This window comes from Brassica napus, chromosome A7 (genome assembly GCF_020379485.1).
Source record: "Brassica napus cultivar Da-Ae chromosome A7, Da-Ae, whole genome shotgun sequence".
Lineage (NCBI taxonomy): Eukaryota > Viridiplantae > Streptophyta > Magnoliopsida > Brassicales > Brassicaceae > Brassica > Brassica napus.
The window spans coordinates 28,073,834-28,092,053 of record NC_063440.1 but is presented as its reverse complement, the minus strand read 5'-3'; the positions used below and the strand labels follow the sequence as shown (position 1 = coordinate 28,092,053).

General features: G+C 36.5%; 4 protein-coding genes across 10 annotated transcripts; 2 read left to right on the top strand and 2 right to left on the bottom strand.

The window, feature by feature from the left end:
• Positions 1–37: 37 nt before the first annotated feature.
• Positions 38–2,493, top strand: LOC106354835 (probable receptor-like protein kinase At1g80640). The gene is made up of 8 exons (XM_013794882.3): positions 38–532; positions 702–881; positions 965–1,209; positions 1,312–1,444; positions 1,531–1,594; positions 1,709–1,805; positions 1,895–1,994; positions 2,069–2,493. Exons 1-8 carry the CDS (start codon positions 397–399, stop codon positions 2,398–2,400), a joined length of 1,287 nt encoding a protein of 428 aa, XP_013650336.2. The 5' UTR covers positions 38–396; the 3' UTR covers positions 2,401–2,493.
• Positions 2,457–6,757, bottom strand: LOC106354834 (ATPase 9, plasma membrane-type). The gene is made up of 12 exons (XM_013794880.3): positions 6,462–6,757; positions 6,260–6,379; positions 6,070–6,168; positions 5,853–5,990; positions 4,900–5,784; positions 4,724–4,828; positions 4,335–4,644; positions 3,732–4,246; positions 3,487–3,660; positions 3,206–3,388; positions 2,952–3,133; positions 2,457–2,852 (listed from the first exon to the last, which is right to left on the bottom strand). The coding sequence occupies exons 1-12, from the start codon at positions 6,516–6,518 to the stop codon at positions 2,756–2,758; spliced, it is 2,865 nt and encodes a 954-aa protein (XP_013650334.2). The 5' UTR covers positions 6,519–6,757; the 3' UTR covers positions 2,457–2,755.
• Positions 6,758–7,086: 329 nt separating this feature from the next.
• LOC106354833 (protein RAE1) lies at positions 7,087–9,743 on the bottom strand. The gene is made up of 11 exons (XM_013794878.3): positions 9,521–9,743; positions 9,195–9,281; positions 8,987–9,064; positions 8,714–8,907; positions 8,480–8,621; positions 8,281–8,361; positions 7,912–8,040; positions 7,740–7,817; positions 7,587–7,658; positions 7,428–7,508; positions 7,087–7,324 (listed from the first exon to the last, which is right to left on the bottom strand). Exons 1-11 carry the CDS (start codon positions 9,575–9,577, stop codon positions 7,277–7,279), a joined length of 1,047 nt encoding a protein of 348 aa, XP_013650332.2. The 5' UTR covers positions 9,578–9,743; the 3' UTR covers positions 7,087–7,276.
• Positions 9,744–9,985: 242 nt separating this feature from the next.
• BNAA07G35410D lies at positions 9,986–17,956 on the top strand. Of its 7 annotated transcripts, none has more exons than XR_002659281.2 (8): positions 9,986–13,857; positions 13,941–14,007; positions 14,088–14,162; positions 14,248–14,300; positions 14,818–14,948; positions 15,052–15,114; positions 15,189–15,291; positions 15,409–15,946. XR_002659281.2 is itself a non-coding variant. In XM_013794874.3 (5 exons), the coding sequence occupies exons 1-5, from the start codon at positions 13,822–13,824 to the stop codon at positions 17,768–17,770; spliced, it is 420 nt and encodes a 139-aa protein (XP_013650328.1). In that variant the 5' UTR covers positions 13,684–13,821; the 3' UTR covers positions 17,771–17,956. The 7 variants fall into 7 exon arrangements, 1 of the variants encoding a protein (XP_013650328.1); XR_007314774.1 differs by having other exon boundaries at positions 14,388–14,948; positions 15,380–15,946; XR_007314775.1 differs by having other exon boundaries at positions 13,941–14,012; positions 14,388–14,948; positions 15,380–15,946.
• Positions 17,957–18,220: the final 264 nt, after the last annotated feature.

Below are 18,220 nucleotides of genomic sequence, written 5' to 3'. Positions count from 1 at the left end.
TACGTATGAAAGATGACACACTAGAAAATATTTATTTATATTATCAGACGGCATAGAAAAAGAGTTGAAAGATTGAAATGAAAATAAGAGCTTGATGAGCATATTTGATATTCCTCCTATCAGTCCGTCCACACTCCACAATTCCCACGTTCGGGTTCCTGGTTCCACTCTTTTCATAACTGCCTGACCAAACCAGCAATACATTTGTTCTTGTCTTCTTCTCTCTGTTTCCTAAACCCAACAGTGTCCTCCTATCTTGTCTCCATCTCCACACAAGATTTCCTTTTAATCTCCATAAAACAAGTCAGACGAAGAAAGTAGAAGAAGAAGAGGAAGCTTCCTTAGTTTCATTTGTTATCTTTTCCTCTGTGAAACACACCAAAAAAAAAACAAGAAATGTTGAGGTCTTCTTCAGTACCCATTTGGGTTCTCGGTTTCTCCTTCTTCTCAGTCGCTGTTTTCGTTTCATCTACTTCCCAAGAAATCCCTATTTCTCAGGCTTATTCTCCGCCAGTGGGAGCTCAGTCCCCAGGTAAAAAGTATCAGTTTTTAATCTTCCTCCATGTTATTCATTTTAGTGATGCTTACAGAGGAAAGCCTAAAAGGAATCGATTTCAGTTGAATTAGATACTGTTTCCTGAATCAAATTGGAGTTTAATCTCACAAAGTTTCTCTTTTTTTTTTTTTTTTTTTTCTCTCAGGGCCTCCCATTGTTATTAAAGTGGTGCTTCGTCAGGACTTGAACAAGAAGATTCTTATTGCTCTCATAGCCTCATCAACACTCCTCTGTGTCACAGTCATGTTGCTTCTCTACCTCCTGCTATGGAGGTACAGTTATATGAAGAACAGCTTCACCGGGATCAACCCAAATCATCATCCTGGTAATAACTCTCTTATTATTATCTTTACATGTAATGAAATTTTCTTCCTTTTGTTGCTGCTTATCTTTGCTTATTATCTGAAGATTCTGTGAGGAGTAGTGTGTCCACGAAACCGATAGTAAACAAGATTGATTCTGTGACGAAAGGAACTATCCCTGTCTATGAATATCAACTCCTGGAGTCTGCAACAAACAAGTTTAGCGAGAGCAATGTGTTGAGCCGAGGTGGTCGTGGATGCCTTTACAGAGCCTGTCTTGATGAAAAGTCATCTGTCACTGTGAAGAAAATTGATGGTGGTGGAGATACAGACATTGAAAAACAGTTTGAGGTTTTGATCAGTTTGAACCACTAATGATTCCTTCCACACCTATTAAACCATCTCATTCGATAGATCATAACTCTTTTGTCTTTTGTTGAACTATAAATGCAGAATGAGGTAGATTGGTTGGCAAAGATCAAGCATCAGAACATAATCTCCATCTTGGGGTTTAGCGTCTATCGCCAGACGAGATGTATTGTATATGAGATGATGCAGAATGGATCTTTGGAGAGTCAGTTGCATGGTAAGGGGAGATGTTCCACCATTTTTGTTCAATATTTTGACATCTTCTGATTTTTGATTCTACTTCTTTTGGACATAAACTTGAAGGGCCTAGTCAAGGTTCAGGTTTAACTTGGCAGCTTAGGATGAAAATCGCTGTTGATATAGCACGGTATATAAGTCCATTCATCCATAATTACTTTCAAATGTTTATAGCAGTTTCCTTTAATCTCCAAGCACATTTTGTATGCTTACAATGTTTTTTTTCTCTTATTTGTTGATAAAGAGGATTAGAGTATCTTCACGAGCACTGCCATCCTCCGGTAGTTCACAGAGATTTGAAATCGTCTAACATCCTTCTAGACTCCCATTTCAACGCAAAGGTAAGAGGAGAGAATATAAAGTAAAATAATAATTCTTATAGAGAGAGAGAGAGTTAATGAGTTTGTAAGGAACTGTTGCTTGTGTTCAGATATCAGATTTTGGGTATGCCGCTGTGTTGATGACTCAGAGGAAGAATCTGAAGCTTAATGGAACTTTAGGAAACAGAGCTTCCCAATATATTTTTGATGGTAATAAGTTTATATATATATAGTAGCAAGCACAATGGATCTTTTAAGGTTTTTGTTTCTGTGTGTGTTTACAGGGAAAATAGCAGACAAGAATGATGTCTACTCATTTGGGGTGATTCTCCTCGAACTACTCCTGGGGAAGAGATGGGTTGAGAAACCATCAACAACTGAATCAGAATCCGTTGTCACTTGGGTACCTAAGCTGAGTGACAGGGCCAATCTTCCAAACATATTGGATCCGGCAATAAAAGGAAGCATGGATTTGAAGCATCTTTATCAGGTAGCAGCGGTGGCAGTGTTGTGTGTGCAGCCAGAGCCGAGTTACAGACCACTTATAACCGATGTCTTGCACTCCCTCATCCCTCTTCTACCCCTAGAACTCGGCGGATCACTGCGGATTTTGTAGACACACATTTTCATTTCCTTTATTGTAATCTTTTCATTTTGAATGTTTGTTGGTTCTTGTGCAAATTCCACTTATGATCTGTTTTTTTTTTTTTTTGATAATTGCCACGAGAAATCTGAATAACTGTAATATATCTTATTAGCTTTGTAGCTTTGTAAGGACAAAAAACAAGAATATCTCAAAACAAATAAAGCAGCCAACAGCCACTGCTATGAAAAGAAATTAACCATTTTCTTCTTTTTCTTTTTTCGCAGTATTTTTCTTCTGATGAAAGGTGGTGGTTTATTATTCCAATACTCTCGTGGGTTTTGGTTCTAAAACTAAACTGAGAAACACTTTTGTTTCTGAAAATCAATCACAGGGTGTAGTGTTGCTGGATTGCCTCTATGTCAAGTCCCTTCTGCTTCACTACTGATTCCACATGACCTTTCAATGTATGATGCTCTCTTAACCTGCAACAATTACAAGATAAGAAGGAAAGTGTCAATACCATCATATTCTGAGGGAACATAATGTTATGGACTAATCAGATAGATGCTTGAGAGCGTTACCTTGCGACTTCAGCCCGTCTCTTGGCCTGATCTGCTATCTCTGAAAGTTCTCTGTAAGTACTCTTATCATTGAACATCTCTGAGGGCTGAGCAGGTTGCAACCCGTGAAGTGTACGCTGAGCTTGTGCCCATTGTGCTTCCCTTTCTCCTTTTCCATAGTCTTTCTTTGACGTGAAAGCGGTCTGAACACAAAAGGAAACAAAAGTTAGAAAAAGTACTACTGCAACAAAAGGACTTAGTGTTCTTAATCTCACCTTGTTCTCAATGACATTATCCCAGGCTCTACCACTTAGTGAATATCTGATGATAAACTTGAGTATATCCAATGGAACGTAAGTAACTATACTGTAGAGCCAGATAACTCCTGCCCATCCCCACCCAGTGCCTCTGATTCTTGCAAAATCCCAGTTTGCATACACAGCAATGACAGTAGCAATCTTATTATGTCAAAGAGAAAAAAACAAGAACACTGTCAGTAAGTAGTACATTGAGGCTTTGTGTTGAAAGAAGACCAAAAGCTAGCTTTTAAACTCACCAGCTGAGCTAAGAAAAAGGCAGCGATCAACCAGAAGCCAGGACGTTCAGCATACGACCAGCTACGTGACCTTGTGACAAAGATAAGCGCCTGGCTAATGATACTCACTTGGAGGTATATAGCTGATGTAAGCTCGTGCGGATTGCCACTGATTGATCTCACCCCAAACTTTGCCTGCACCAGCAACAAACTCATGATCAAACACACTTACTTGCCTTATTAAGTAAGTTAAAGAGTTATCTTACAGAGAAGAAGTCGGTGCTCTCTACAGCCCAAAAGAAAACAACAGTCATCACCGCAAGGTAAGTGCCAAGAACAACACCAGTGGCAAATATCTCTTTGAGTTTCCATGAATCAGGAAGCGGAGAAGGCTTCACTCTATCCTTTGATATGGTCATGATAGTTCCATCATTCAATATAGCGATCACCAACACCATGAACGGTGAGAAGTCAAACTTCCATATGAGTGCAAGCAGCATAAACCCCATGACCACACGGATGGTGATGGAGACTGCATAGATTGTGTAGTTCTTCATTCTCTGGAAGATGGCTCTGCTGGTTAAGACAGCACTGACTATGACGCTGAGACCTGGCTCGGTTAGTACAATGTCAGAAGCACTTCTCGCTGCATCGGTCGCGTCAGCCACAGCTATTCCAATGTCAGCTCTCTTGAGAGCCGGAGCATCGTTCACACCGTCACCAGTCATGCCACAGATGTGCTTCATCTCTTGTAGCCTCTTCACAATCTCATACTTGTGTTCTAATCAGACATATGAAACATTGGTGAATACATTGATTGATCCATTAAGAGAAAATGAATGTTACATTGGGGTTTGATTGTTTTGTACCAGGGAAGACACCGGCGAATCCATCAGCCATCTCGATGAGTTCATCAACAGGGATGCTAGATATAGACTCATCCTTGTCCTGTCCAAGTAGAGCAGAAGAAGGATACATGTTGGTTCCCATACCGAGCCTACGACCAGTTTCCTTACCAATGGCGAGCTGGTCACCAGTGATCATCTTGACATTCACACCAAGGTCAAGAGCTCGCCTGATTGTCTCTGCACTGTCGTGTCTTGGAGGGTCAAAGAGTGGTAACAGACCAAGAAACTGCCATGGCTCTCCAGGGCTGTTCTTGTCTTTCTCAGAGACAGTCTAATAAAATCCAAAATAATATTTAATAAAGAGATAATTGTCTCAAAACATTTGGGATTGGCACTAAAAGCTTTTGTACCTGTCTGCCAACAGCAAGAGAACGGAGTCCTCTATCAGCAAACTTGTCAATGATGTCATGAGCTCTCTTCTTTGTATCCTCCCTCAGGTTACATAGCTCAATGATCTACACATTACAGATACCAAATCAATGTGAATGAACTTTAAAAAACTCTCTAGAAAATGCATTTTTCTTACTTGCTCAGGGGCTCCTTTGCTGACACGGTGCCAGTTTCCACTAGAATCAATGTAAGTGATAGCAGTACGCTTGTCCACAGGGTTAAAGGGAAAGAAATGGACTTCAGTGATGCCTTGTCTCGCTTCACTTGGATCTCCAAGCATTCCCACAATGCAAGCATCTATAGCATCCTGGTTCTCAACTCTAGAGGCTCTCGCTGCATTCACCATAAGCTGCTCCTTGTCCAAGTCTTTGACAAAAACCTCAACCATGCTCTTGTCAACTGTAAGCTTGTTGAGTGTAAGAGTCCCAGTCTTGTCGCTGCACAGAACATCCATCCCAGCCATCTCTTCAATAGCTGTCATCCTCTTTGTGATGGCTCCTTGCTGGGAGAGACGGTGAGAACCAATAGCCATTGTGACTGACAGAACAGTTGGCATTGCAATAGGGATCCCTCCGATGAGAAGCACAAGAAGATTGTCGATACCATCTCTATATGCACGGTGCTGGATAGGATACATGACAACGATCTCAATGATCATACCTATGGCGATGGAGCAGATGCAGAAGTTCCCAATAGCGGTCAGCACTTTCTGGAAATGTCCTTCTTGGTTTGTGCTGTCTACTAAATGAGCTGCTTTGCCGAAGAAAGTGTGGACACCAGTGGCGATCACAACAGCTTCTAGCTCTCCTTGCTTGCAGGTGGAGCCTGAGTAAACTTCTTGGCCAGGGTTCTTGGTTACTGGCAAAGACTCACCGGTGAGAGCAGATTGGTCAATCTTGAGAGGATCACCTTCCAGGAGACGACCATCTGCTGGAACAATGTCGCCCAGTTTGATGCTGATGATGTCTCCGGGGACTAATATAGCTGCCTCTTGCTCACTCCACTTGCCATCTCTCAGAAGCTGTGATATATGCATTTAATTAATCATCTGCTTGTACATATTTTAGCAATGTTTTGGTGCTAACTTACTTTGGTTTTGGGAGCTAGACCGGCCATCAAAGCGGCTGCGGCGTTTCCGGCGTTGTTTTCTTCGATGAAGCTAATGGTAGAGTTGATGATAAGAAGAACCGTGATACCCACGAAATCTTGCCAGTCCGGTGGCCTTCCCTGCAGATTTCACAAGCTGGTTTTCAAAATGTGTTTGAAAGTGAGAAAGATGATATGGATAGTTAAGGGGTGATATTACTCCTCCGTTGGCCAAGGCGATAGCCATGATAGCAGCCAACTCCATGACCCATGAGAGAGGGTTCCACATGAATCCTAAGAACTTGAGAATCTTGCTTTCCTGTGTGATTGAAATTGGTTAAAAAAAGGGTTTCTTGGAAGACAAGAAACAGATATAAAATGATACAAAGGTTTTTGTCAAAGGTGTTTGCCTTTTTCTCTTCGAGCTTGTTGGGACCGAAGATCTCGAGGCGAGTGTGGCCTTCGTCGCTTGTAAGTCCTTCCCTTGTACATCGGAGCTGTGTAAACACCTCCTCGATAGGTATTTTCTCCTGTTTGATCAGCACAAAGTTAGCGTGGTATAAAAGATATCGAAAACGTAAGCTAAGATGGAGAAGAAGGATGGATACTGACGAGATCGATGCCTTCGTTCTTGATATCGTCCCAGCTTGAATCTTTCCCCGCTGCCATCTTGTTTTTTTTTTTCAGAAACAGTGGGTTGTTTTCTCGTGTAAACTTTTCTTTTTAAATCTCTTTCTTTGACAGATGTTTTCAAAGTTTCTCTTGCAGTTTTTGTGTGTTTTCAAACTGATAATTTTCTCTCGGTTTTTTCTTTTTCTGTTGTTATTTAACGAAACAGAAGAAACAAAATGGAGAAAAACAGAAACAAAGAAAATTTATGTATTTTTTATAGGGAATTATTTTATATAAGAATGAAGGAAAGTGGTGTTGAAGTTGCAGTGTTTATATAAGGTGTTGAGGGAGAGAGAGACATGGACATGATTAGCTAGCATAGGGGAAAGAAAGTCCAGGTCCTTCGCTTCACTCCCCCGCTTTCATCTCCTGCTTCCACTCATCAACTCCCACCTGTCCTTGTCTCTGTCTCTCTTTGTTCACTGAGTGATTTGAACAAGCATTAACTATTATTTTATCATTTTTAGATACTCCCATGATTCTACTTTCCATTTTAGGAACTCAACAAATGTCTTTGTAATTTCGAAGCAAAATGGCTATAATAAAAGGATTATATAAAAAGGCATTGTAGAAAAAAATTTCATTGTATTAGAGAGTACTTAGACAAAAATAATTCCAAACCGGAAACATCTAAGACAGCCGGAGGATTTTGATTTACTTGAGGGGGAAAGAAAGAGACGGTCCAAAACGAAAGCTAAAAGAACCATCCACTCAAGGGAAGTAGAAGAAACACACTAAAAATCAATCAGCAAATCTCATTTTCTGCCGCTTGCTACTCTTGGCTTCGCCTTAACCTCGCTTTCCTGCAAACACAAATGCCATCATCGATTAATAAATATACACTACTAACAATATCGTTTCAGACACATGACTAGTCAACACTACTATGAGTGAGTCACTACGCACCTGTGGCATGTGCAAGAAAATGCTGCTTTTCGCCGTTGCCGGGTTGTGATTCTCTGCACCTTTGTTCCAGTCATAGCACGACTACAATAACAACAAACATCCTTTTACTCCATCTTTGTATAATACCCACAGAAAAATTATAAGAAGATGTAGCCTTACCGCATATGCGTATATAGATCCATCGTGATTAAACGAACTGCAAGGAATTGGCTGACTGCACCTCGACATGGCCTGACATTCGAGGGAGAACACAATTGTTAGATATTAAGGTAACCATTTAATGAAACGCACGAACGCAACATGATAATATACCTTGAGTCTTTGCTTACTATCCTTGTCCCAGAAATTGAAAGCCCCATCTGAGCCAGCAGTGGCAAAAGTGCCATGTACCTTAACATTACACAACTCAAACAAATCACCAACTGTTCCATCTACTAGTTTGATGCTGCTTAAGACTACATATACCCATAAAATGAGAGCTTACCGGGTGGAAGTTCAGAGCGTTGACAGAATAGATCTCATTCCCATCTCTGTGGCATTTGAATGTGAAGTTCTTGTTCTGCTGAGAATCATCCAGATGATGGACACCAACCCGCCCCTCAATTGATCCAACCTACAGATACAGAGAGCATCGGATCAAGATAAGATGTGACTGCTAAAACAACTTCCAACAGTATTATACTTTATTTGTCACTAGAATAACCAACAAACACTTCTCAAGCTTGAAAAGGACAAGATTTGTAGAAATAAAAGCGCGTGAGAGCAAAGAAATGTTAGCATCAGCAAACAACCTAGATTCCTGTACCATTGAATAAAACAAAAAAAATTGAAAAGATATATAAAGAAGTCATACCAAAAAGCCTTGCTGATCAGGGAAGGCAGTAACACATCTCGTCTGGTACTTTAGTGGTGACACGATTCTCTTGAACTCGGTCTGCAGTTTATCAATTTAATAAAAAAGTTCATTACACAAGAGAAATAGTAACTCAGCATTCTTACCACTCAGAGCTCTTGCACAAGTCATAAAAATAGATAAGAAGGAAAAATCGTACCTGAGGATTTTGCAAGTTGAAGACAATGAGATTCCTATCTGCAGTTCCTACAACCAAGAGCGGATGTTTCACAGACAATGAATAGCATTTATCTGGAAGCTGTTGAGTATGCACAGGAGTTTGCTGCCTTGTATCCCAATATCTGGAAGGAAAACCAATACACATTGTTAACTAAACTTTAGGCACATAGATTAGTTTTATCAGTCAAGCATATAATGAACAGCCCATTCTTACTTCAATGTCTTATCCCAGCTTCCAGTAACGAGGAGATTCATTCCGGGGATCCAGGCCATGTCCACAATAGGAGCATCGTGCATGGCAACAGTTACAGGTTGACCACCAGACAACAAGGGCCACATTTTGGCTTGCTTATCACATCCTCCACTAAAGACAGTGGTTCCATCGTCTTTCCAAGCAGAACATAAGACCTTCATCACAAGAAAATCATCAGATTCTAAGCAAAAAAAAAAAAGGAAGAAAGAAAGTTAGAAAGGCACAGCATATTACCGGCTGATCATGAGATATAGATGCTTTAGGAGCAGTAGCTAGAGAGGTTCCACTACGAGATATTTCCCAACATCTCACCTGTAATAACACAGACGAAGCAAACTCAAACATTACAAACTGAGAGACGAATCTGAGACAAACAAGTTAAATAAGAAGCCACCGTATTAGGGGAAAAAGAGAAAGGTGAGAGAGAATGAAGAGTAAAAACCTGATTGTCCCAAGAAGTGGCGACAAGAATATCAGCTCTTGGACTAAAACTTAAGCTGGAGATAGAATCTGCGGGTGATGGAGTAACCTGCAGGGAAACCTTTTGTGTGAAAATTTGAACTTGACATACCTTTAATATAGATAAGCTAAACGTAGGCATCCACAAGGAAGCAAACAAACGATTCCTTTGAGTACAAAACAAGACACTAACAAAGATTTGATTCTTCTCGCAAAGATTAAAGACTTTCTGAGAATCCAATTTGGCTTTCTAGAAAAGTGACTAAAAACCCTTTCGAATCTCAGCCGTAAAACCCTAAAAAATAATACCTCATAGGATTTATTAGGGTTCGTGTTCGCGTTCGCCGCCGCACCAAAGGTAGCCATTATCACGAGCCGAGGTCCGTCCGAGATAGTGTTTTCCGGTAATGTAGAAGAGGAGGAGGGAAATCGAAGTGTGAGTCTGAGAAAAGAATGCGACAAGGTTTCTTATTTATAAAGGTCTCCTCCTGCGTCTCACTGACGTCCGCCGATGCGTTTATCGGACGCTCGACTTTAAAGGAACAAAAAAAAAAAGCATAATGGGCCTATTATTGGGCTTATTTTATGGCCTAATATTTTACTTATTCAATTTGAAGCCCGGTCGGGTAGGAAGCCGATCATAACCCAAACCCGGCCCATGAAGTTTATCTGATCGTGCTTGCAATTTGTCTTTGTTCATGGGGATCTCAAGTGATCCGATTTGAGGTTGCAACTTGCAAGTTCTTTATTCAATGGATCCTATAGAAATAATGAATTTGAGTTATTGGTCTCATATATATCATTTTACATAATGTTTGATTATGTTGATCATATGCGTTCATAGATCATCTTGATTGTACTAATTCGGTACATGATTTGTAGTGTTGATGTAATTCCTTTATCTATAGCGTTTTGGTTTTGTTATATTTGGAATTGGTCCTTGACGTTATGGTTTAGCTCTTTCTGATTCAATTTTCATTCTCAAATCCAATTTACTGATTTTGAAGAGAAATTAGATTGACATCTCAGTTGGTTAAACCTCGTTTTGTTCTTCTTCTCGTTACGATAAACCCTAATCAATCAAAACACTCCACGAATTCAAAAAAAAAAATGTTGTGGATTCCACCACTAAGGATAAACACAAAAAGAAGGAAAAAAGGAAGAGCAACTCGGGAGATGGAAGAGGGAAACATGGGATCTGAGTAACTGTGGGAGAGGCAACTGGCTGGGAGACACATCGTTGACAAACGAAACATCATGTAAAACGGTTAGATATTGTCGGATTAAAAGTGTTTGGCAAGAGAATGAACAGTGTTATTACCTTATATAGAGGTGAGCTAGGTCATCCTGATTGTGGGCTTTTTGCTCAGAGCCATGGGTCATCCTGATTGTGGGCTGCTTTCTTTAATCAACTGAACTGCGAGAATAATTGATTCAAGTTTCATTCTCAACCCCAATTTACTGTTCTTGAAGAGAAATTAGATTGATAGTTCAGTTGGTTAAACCTCGTTTGTTCTTCTTTTCTCGTTATGATAAACTCTAATCAATCAAACCACTCCACGAATTCAAAAAATATGTTGTGGATTCCACCACTAAGGATAAACACAAAAAGAAAGAGAAACACTTTCTTTCATTGAAGATTACTGATGAATTAATCAAATCCCTCTGACTAATTTCTCTTTTGACATACGATGGATTGTATCTTAGGGGATTAACTCCTTACTATTCCTCTTTGAGGTTTTATCTTTCTATCCTTTCGATTTCGTGAAGAAATACATCCCAAGAGATGCATAGCCCGATTTACATGTAGTGAAATTTTTGTGCAGTTACTAACTCTTTCTTGGTGGAAATTACACTTTCAGATTTGTTATTTGAGGATTATACAGTTTGCAGTAAAATCTCTTTGGATAAATATCATTTCTATGTATCTTTGACGTATGCTAAGCCCAATGACACTATTTTGGGGAAATTGAACTTCCGTTCGATTTACAAGAGTGTTTCCACCAATGTCACACTCGGCACCAATTCTTCTGTAAGCAGTTTTTAAATGATTTTTTTAGAAATTCAATAATAAATAATAAATTTGCTTGCTTTATTTATTTGTTTGCTAGTTTCAGTTAGCTATAAAGTCCTCAATCCAACAAGTAGCTTGGGATCTTATGTTTGGTTTATCGTGTGTGTCTCTCTCTCTCTCTCTATTTGATTCGGGTGTTCCAAATTATGTCATCGTAATCTACCATATCTTCCTGTTTTTCTATTTTCTACAATACTACAATGGATGTATTTGATCGGATTTGAGGTTGCAAAAATTATTTGTTCATTGATCTCAAGAGATCCTATAGAAATAATGAAGTTGAGTTATTGGTTTCATTTATATCATTTAACATAATATTTTATTAATGTGATCATATGTATTCATAGATATGATTGTACTTATTCGGTACAGGATTTGTAGTGTTGATTTAATTCTTTTGATCTATTGATTTTTGGTTTTGTTATATTTTGAATTAGTTATTGATATTCTGGTTTAGCTCCTTCCGCTTCAATTTTCATTTCCAAACCCTCATCAATTTACTGGCCATATCATTTTTATCTTTTTGAATAGAAATTAGATTGATACTCCAGTTGGTTAAATCTTGCTTTGTTCTTCTTCTCGCTACAATAAACTCTATCACAATTAAACACTCCATGAATTCGAAAAAAATGTTGTTGATTCCACCACAAAGGATAAGCACAAGAAATCAGAAGAAACACTTTCTTCCATTGACATGCGATGGATTGTATCTTAGGGGATTAACTTTTGAGGTTTTATCTTACTATATTTCTTTAAGGTTTTATCCTATTAATCCTCTGATTTCATAAAAAAATATCTCCCAATAGAAGTTTTTTTTTTGCATTAGAATCTTTCATTAACTGATAGGAAGATCACTTAGTCTGTTATATTTTTCCTTTAAAAAAAGATAAGAAATGGTTTCAAGTATTCTGATTGATTATTTTTTAATTCAGAACTTTGTTTCTACACTAAAATAGACAGAAAAATCCAGAGGTATATAAGTTTTTCTTTACTATAATGATATTTTGTGCATTCTTATTTTCTTAATAACTTGGAAATTGCAATCGCAGATTTGTTGTCCGAGGACTATACGGTTTACAGTAAAATCTCTTTGGATAAATACACTTTTTCTATTTCTTTGACTCATGCTCATCTCAATGACATTACTTTGGGGAAATTGAACTACCAATGGATTTACAAGAGTGTGACAAATGAACGCTATAAATTCAGTAATGAATTTGTTTGCTTGTTTTGTTGGCTATCAAGTCCACTATAAAATAAGTTGATTTAGGACTTACGCATGGTCTATCATTTGTCTCTCTCTCTTTGATCTCTATAGTTCCAAATTCAGGCAAGGTATAGATAGAGGTCCAGTTCATGTATGATTTATGCTGCTTTAAGCTCCCTATGATGGCCATCATCATGATCTTTTTCTCGATGTGTAAAAATACATGCATGATACGAATAACACAATTTTTGATAGGACAGGATTCCTATGATGGCCATCATCGTCCACTGGATTTTAAATCATCCCTAGGATATTACATATTACCATAACCTAGAAAGTATCGCATATAGCAAGGCCAACTACAATTTAGAACTTGCTAGCCACTGCTTCGTGACAACTTTTTTGAGTTGAAACCTTTTTAATGTAGCACACCGCACATCCGTCCGGATATTTTTATTTTATAAATGTATAATTTTGATATTAACATAAAAGTTTTAAATATATTATTTACATTTAATGTTATATGTTATGTAATTTTATAATTTTATTATTTAGATTTTTTATTCGATATCGTTAATATATAGTGATTTATTTTACATATTTTATTTTATTATTAGTTTTTTTACTAATATGTGTTCAAGCTCGATACAATAAATTTGTAATCTGAAATTAATCAAATAGAAAATATCTCTCAATTTTTTTTAAAATTGTTACAATTCCCATACAATATGTTTTAAAATTTTATTTAGTTATATTGCAGAAGCAATATTTGTTTAGGATAATTTATATATGTATGTTGTGTTTAAAAAATATATTTTTAACATCTATCATTTTAGTATTTCACGAGATTGTATAAGTAAATTCATTGTTCTATTTAAATAATATAGCTCTATTATTTTATTAAGTTTTATACATCGTAGCATCTATCATATTATTTTGGTAAATTTTATCGATATATAATATTTTGGATATTATGATATTAAGTCTTTTGATTTTTGTTATTAAATTAACATTTTAAATATTGGATAACTTTGATTTTTACAACATATTTTGTTTTTGTTTTGTGTTGCATATCAAAGTATTAAAAAGTTAATATATTGTTGTAGATATAAAATTTCAACATATGTTAATAATTTTAATTTTTTTATAAAATAGTACATGGTTTACGAATGTTAACCCAAAGTGATAATTTATTTAAATGAAAGCCTTTAAAAGATAAAAATTGGTGCACAAAAACAAATCAGAAAAAAACTAAAATTAAATTTTTAGAAAAAGGGACAAAGAGTATATAATAGTCGGAGAAGGAGAGCGAGCCCTAGTTTCCCGATCATGGCGGCAATTCTGAAATCCGTCAATTTTGCGCAGGTAATTGGAAGGTCTGGTTATGATTATACTTTCTTTTAAGGCATGCATGGATTTGATATTATTTGTCAATTTTGTTTGCGCAGGTAACTCACGGTGGGAGATCCATTGCCCGCAATTTCTCTTCGTACCGCAGAAGAAGAAGAAGCTATGGTAAAGTTAGTCATGAAATTCACAAGCAGTCTTTGGGATATTCTTAGGATCAACACTTGTAATTGGTTTTGTGATTGTAGAGTCTAAGGGAAGAGGAATAGGAATAGTAGATGTCTTAATCCGAGGTGCAGGAGTCACTCTGGGTTGTTACTTTGGTATGGAGAGATTGTGCCACATATTTTATTTCTTTGATTTTTGCATTGACTGAGTCAAGAGTAAATCAATTTATGATTTTGCAAGGTTATTTGTTCACTGGACACTGGATACCAGAACTCGAGGAGAAACGGCAAGAGGTAAACCGGCAAAAGCGAAATAAGAATAATCTATATATAATAGCAAACTAGATTTTGTTGCCAGATGACGTAATCACTTTTTTATAGGAAAATAAAATATAAATCTGACGGTAGAGTTTATCCTGAAAATATAATCCAATGGATATGATTTTATGAGAAGATGAAGCTATGACGTCATTGATTTGTTATACCGATCGACGTCTTCATCCAACAAATTCACACCGATACAAAGGCACCTCTTAAACAAGTCATCTTCCACTAAGAATCACATTTTTTCAGTTTTATATATTGAAGGTGTGTCTTAGACAATTCATCTTCCTGTAAGAGTTGCATCTTTTCAGTTTTATATATTGAAGGTGTCTCTTAAACAATTCATCTTCCTCTAAGAGTTACATCTTTTCAATGTTATATATTGAAGGAATTGTATAGGTTGTTAGATTGATCTGAGGTTTCTCCCATTATTTTGTTTGTTTCTTATATCTCTCTTTCTGGATTTTTAATTTTTTTGTTGTTGCAGTCCTTTGCAGACGATCTTCTTTTCTGTACTCTCTCTCATTTTCAGATTATTCTCTCTCACATTCTGGCCATGTTGAGTTTATGTATTTTCCAGTCTATTTCTCTACAAGTATTGTCTAGGATGAGTTTCTGGTGAGTTTATTGTATCTCATGCATTCATTGAGTTTACTGTCTCTCTTGAGTTTTCCTATCTATTTTAATACCATTATTTGATTTTATAATTCTTCCAATTCAGAATATCTATAGAAACCACAATTCAATACAAGTCATTCATTCGCTCTATCATAATAGCGAGAAGGTACTTTTTTGATTGTAATACTTCCTCTGTTTCTTAATGTTCTCTGGTAACGCTTCTTATACATTATTTGATAGTGTATGTAGGATCCACAACTAAGAACTCAATCATTCGCTCAATACCGATAAGTTGCGTCTCGACTCTCGATCAAGGTGTTGTCGGCTTAGTTTCTGCAATTATGTAAGCATATTTTCGTATAGACGTCTTTTGGTAATGCTTCCTATTCATTGTTTGATTGTAACCCTTAAGTATGTAAATGATGAGCCAGTGTCAAACTGTGCAAAAAAAAAAAAACAGGTCACTTCAGTGCTGCTGCCCTTAATAATCTCGTCACATGCACACCATTAGCCATACTAATGTTCATTTTGGATCAAGAATGTGAATCACAAAGGGAAGTAATGAATTGAAGATGGTAACATAATCGGTGTAGATGGTAATATGAAGCTGATTTTGTACCTTGGTTCAAGAGATTCGAATGGAGGTTCACGCTGGTCTGTAGCCTTTGTCTCCGAAACTGATTCGTCCGACAGTGCCAATGACACGTCCGAAACATATTGAAAAAGAGTTTGCGGCGATTTTAGATTTTTAGCTCGACTTGTCCATCGCCATGGGTCTTCACACCAAGCCCGAGAATGCCATTCACGGATTGACGGTTCAGGAAAAAGCCAGTCTCTCTGACCGCAGCATCATCACAAACAAGGAGTCAGTTCTTTTGACATATCCTTGATTGCCTCAGGTTCTCAAACAGCAGGATAGCTGACGGAGCCGTGCATGAGTCTTAAGTGAGACAAAAGACATAGACTTTTGTGCATGTCTAGATAACATTTCATATTCATTCTTACCGTTGTAAAACAAATAGGTTGCTTTGCTTGCTGGTTAACAGAGGAAAATAGTCATCACTTACACAAGCGTGACGTTAGCATCGTTTCAAATCCTCATCTTCTGTGATGAGATGGAACACATCTCGTAACAATCTCCCGGTGGAGGTAGTGGTAGTAGACACGGAAACTTGATATGGGCAAACGTCTGAAGGAGAAGAACACCGTCTGGATTCAAAACAAATTCAAAACAACGATTGTCACTGCAACTAATGCTTGAAGTTGTAGATGATGTAGACTGTATAGATTCAGTGGAAAAGTCAAAGAAAAAGAAAAGCCAAATTAGCTTCAAAAAAAATATGTAACACCTTGGAGAAAGGGAAAGGTAATTTTCCATTTCAATTCTGCTACTAAATTAGTATAATTATTAACAATGTATTATGATATGTGCAGTGATAATAAAAACAACAAAATATATTATTTTCTAAAATAAAATTTAAATTTCTTAAAAAGTTTTTTAGTTTTTAGAAAAAATATAAATAATTTTCATAAATTTTATTTTATTTTTAGCTTATTAGTTTTTATTGAGAAAATATTTTATTTATGATTATGTTTATTTTAATATGTATGTATATATGAATGAAAAAAATAGTTATTTCATTTGAGTGAAAACATATTAAAATAATAAAATTTCTTATTAACTTGATTAACTAATTTATTAATTAACTCAATGAGTTGACTAAAATGAATTCAACAAACATATATATATGGTAATTTAATACGAATGAGTTTATTAATATGATAATATAATAGTTTTTACATACCAACCAATTAATGAAATAAAGCATAATTCAAATCTTTTGGTACGGTTCTAATTGGTTATGTATTAACCATTTAATTTCAGGCAATGTTCAAATATTTATATAGTTTTGGTTTGGTTTGGTATCTTCTAATTCGGATGGAAACCGGATATTTGTTACAGCGCAAATATAGACAAACATCATTGTTGATATGTTTTTAAAATTAACAAAAAAAAGAAAAAGGAAATGGTAGATGACCTTTTATACAGGGTGATCACATTCACGTCTCCATTAGGGTATCAATAGTATAATGCCAAATCAACAAAAGAAGTTATGGAGGATTATTACAAATTTTGTCAACATACTGAGAAAAAAGAAAATTCGACATCAGAAATAAAAGGTCTTATGCATCATAAATTGATGAGATGAGAGATGTCTATACGTGCATCGGAGGTGTCAAAGACAAGTATGGAACTGAAAACATTGTATGGAGCTCCTCCTTGCATCTCAAAGCTAATTGAAGGAAGCTTCTCTTCATCAGTGCTGCAAACAACAAAACAACAGACACATAAATATTCCTTCTTAAGTCAAATGTATGTAGTCTACGCACGATGATATAATAATGTAGCAGAACTCAAATTTTAAATAAAAATTATATAATTATTAAAAAAAATTATTTTTAGTGCTTAAAATAAAAATTTTAAATAAAAATTATATAATTATTAAATATATACATTCAATTAATATTTACTAATTTATTTTTTAATAAAAATGTAATTATCCGCGCGAATGCGCGGATTTGTTTCCTAGTAATAATAATAACAAGCTATTTGACCATCATCTCTGTCTCAGGCTATGAGGAATGCTTTGGGGCGCTCTGTAAAAATCGAAGATCTAACGGAGAAGATGTGGTCTGATGCTAAGCCCATAAAGATGTTTTCTGATTTCGAGAAGAAGATGTTGTCTCAACTTAGTGGTGTAAGTCTGGAAAGGATGTGGTCTGATCTAAGGGAGAAGATTGGTTCCGATCGAACATCCTAATTATTGTCAAGCTGGAGTAGCAGTCAATCTTAATAAATTATGTAATCGTCTGTGTGTTTTTTTTTTCGTTTAAATGAATGGTGTGCGCATATCTATCTCATTGTAAGAAACCCTGCCTGCCTAGCTTGTGACTCATTTTCCTTTTTTAAACTTATAACTTTAATAATGATTTACACTCTTAACAAGTTGTGTCTAAAATAGTCTCCCAAATTTAAATGCTGCACATATAATCACAAGTTCACCCTTGATCTTCATTCACAAAAGAATCTACCGTAAGAACTGAGGTTTTGATGACGGTAAGCCAAACAGCCTTACAGACAGTAATCAAAGAACTTCCTTTGCTTGAAAGCCTTGTTGCGTTAAGCAAGTCTCAACTGATAATAATTCGCTATTTCTTTAGACTATAGTTCAAACGAATACCCCCTAAGCAGATTCCTTACTATCATCATG

Bases quoted from the DNA above. Each gene is read 5' to 3' on its own strand.
- LOC106354835 (XM_013794882.3), top strand. From the start codon at position 397: ATGTTGAGGTCTTCTTCAGTACCCATTTGGGTTCTCGGTTTCTCCTTC. The intron at 882-964 runs GTAATAACTCTC...TATTATCTGAAG, and splicing joins CAACCCAAATCATCATCCTG to ATTCTGTGAGGAGTAGTGTG. The intron at 1,445-1,530 runs GTAAGGGGAGAT...ATAAACTTGAAG, and splicing joins TTTGGAGAGTCAGTTGCATG to GGCCTAGTCAAGGTTCAGGT.
- LOC106354834 (XM_013794880.3), bottom strand. From the start codon at position 6,518: ATGGCAGCGGGGAAAGATTCAAGCTGGGACGATATCAAGAACGAAGGC. The intron at 4,645-4,723 runs GTACAAAAGCTT...GGATTTTATTAG, and splicing joins CTCTTGCTGTTGGCAGACAG to ACTGTCTCTGAGAAAGACAA. The intron at 3,389-3,486 runs GTGAGTTTAAAA...TGACATAATAAG, and splicing joins CCTTTTTCTTAGCTCAGCTG to ATTGCTACTGTCATTGCTGT.
- LOC106354833 (XM_013794878.3), bottom strand. From the start codon at position 9,577: ATGGCTACCTTTGGTGCGGCGGCGAACGCGAACACGAACCCTAATAAA. The intron at 8,362-8,479 runs GTACGATTTTTC...GATAAACTGCAG, and splicing joins TCAACTTGCAAAATCCTCAG to ACCGAGTTCAAGAGAATCGT. The intron at 7,509-7,586 runs GTAAGGCTACAT...TTGTTATTGTAG, and splicing joins GATCTATATACGCATATGCG to TCGTGCTATGACTGGAACAA.
- BNAA07G35410D (XM_013794874.3), top strand. From the start codon at position 13,822: ATGGCGGCAATTCTGAAATCCGTCAATTTTGCGCAG. The intron at 14,008-14,087 runs GTAAAGTTAGTC...TTGTGATTGTAG, and splicing joins CAGAAGAAGAAGAAGCTATG to AGTCTAAGGGAAGAGGAATA. The intron at 14,163-14,247 runs GTATGGAGAGAT...TGATTTTGCAAG, and splicing joins CACTCTGGGTTGTTACTTTG to GTTATTTGTTCACTGGACAC.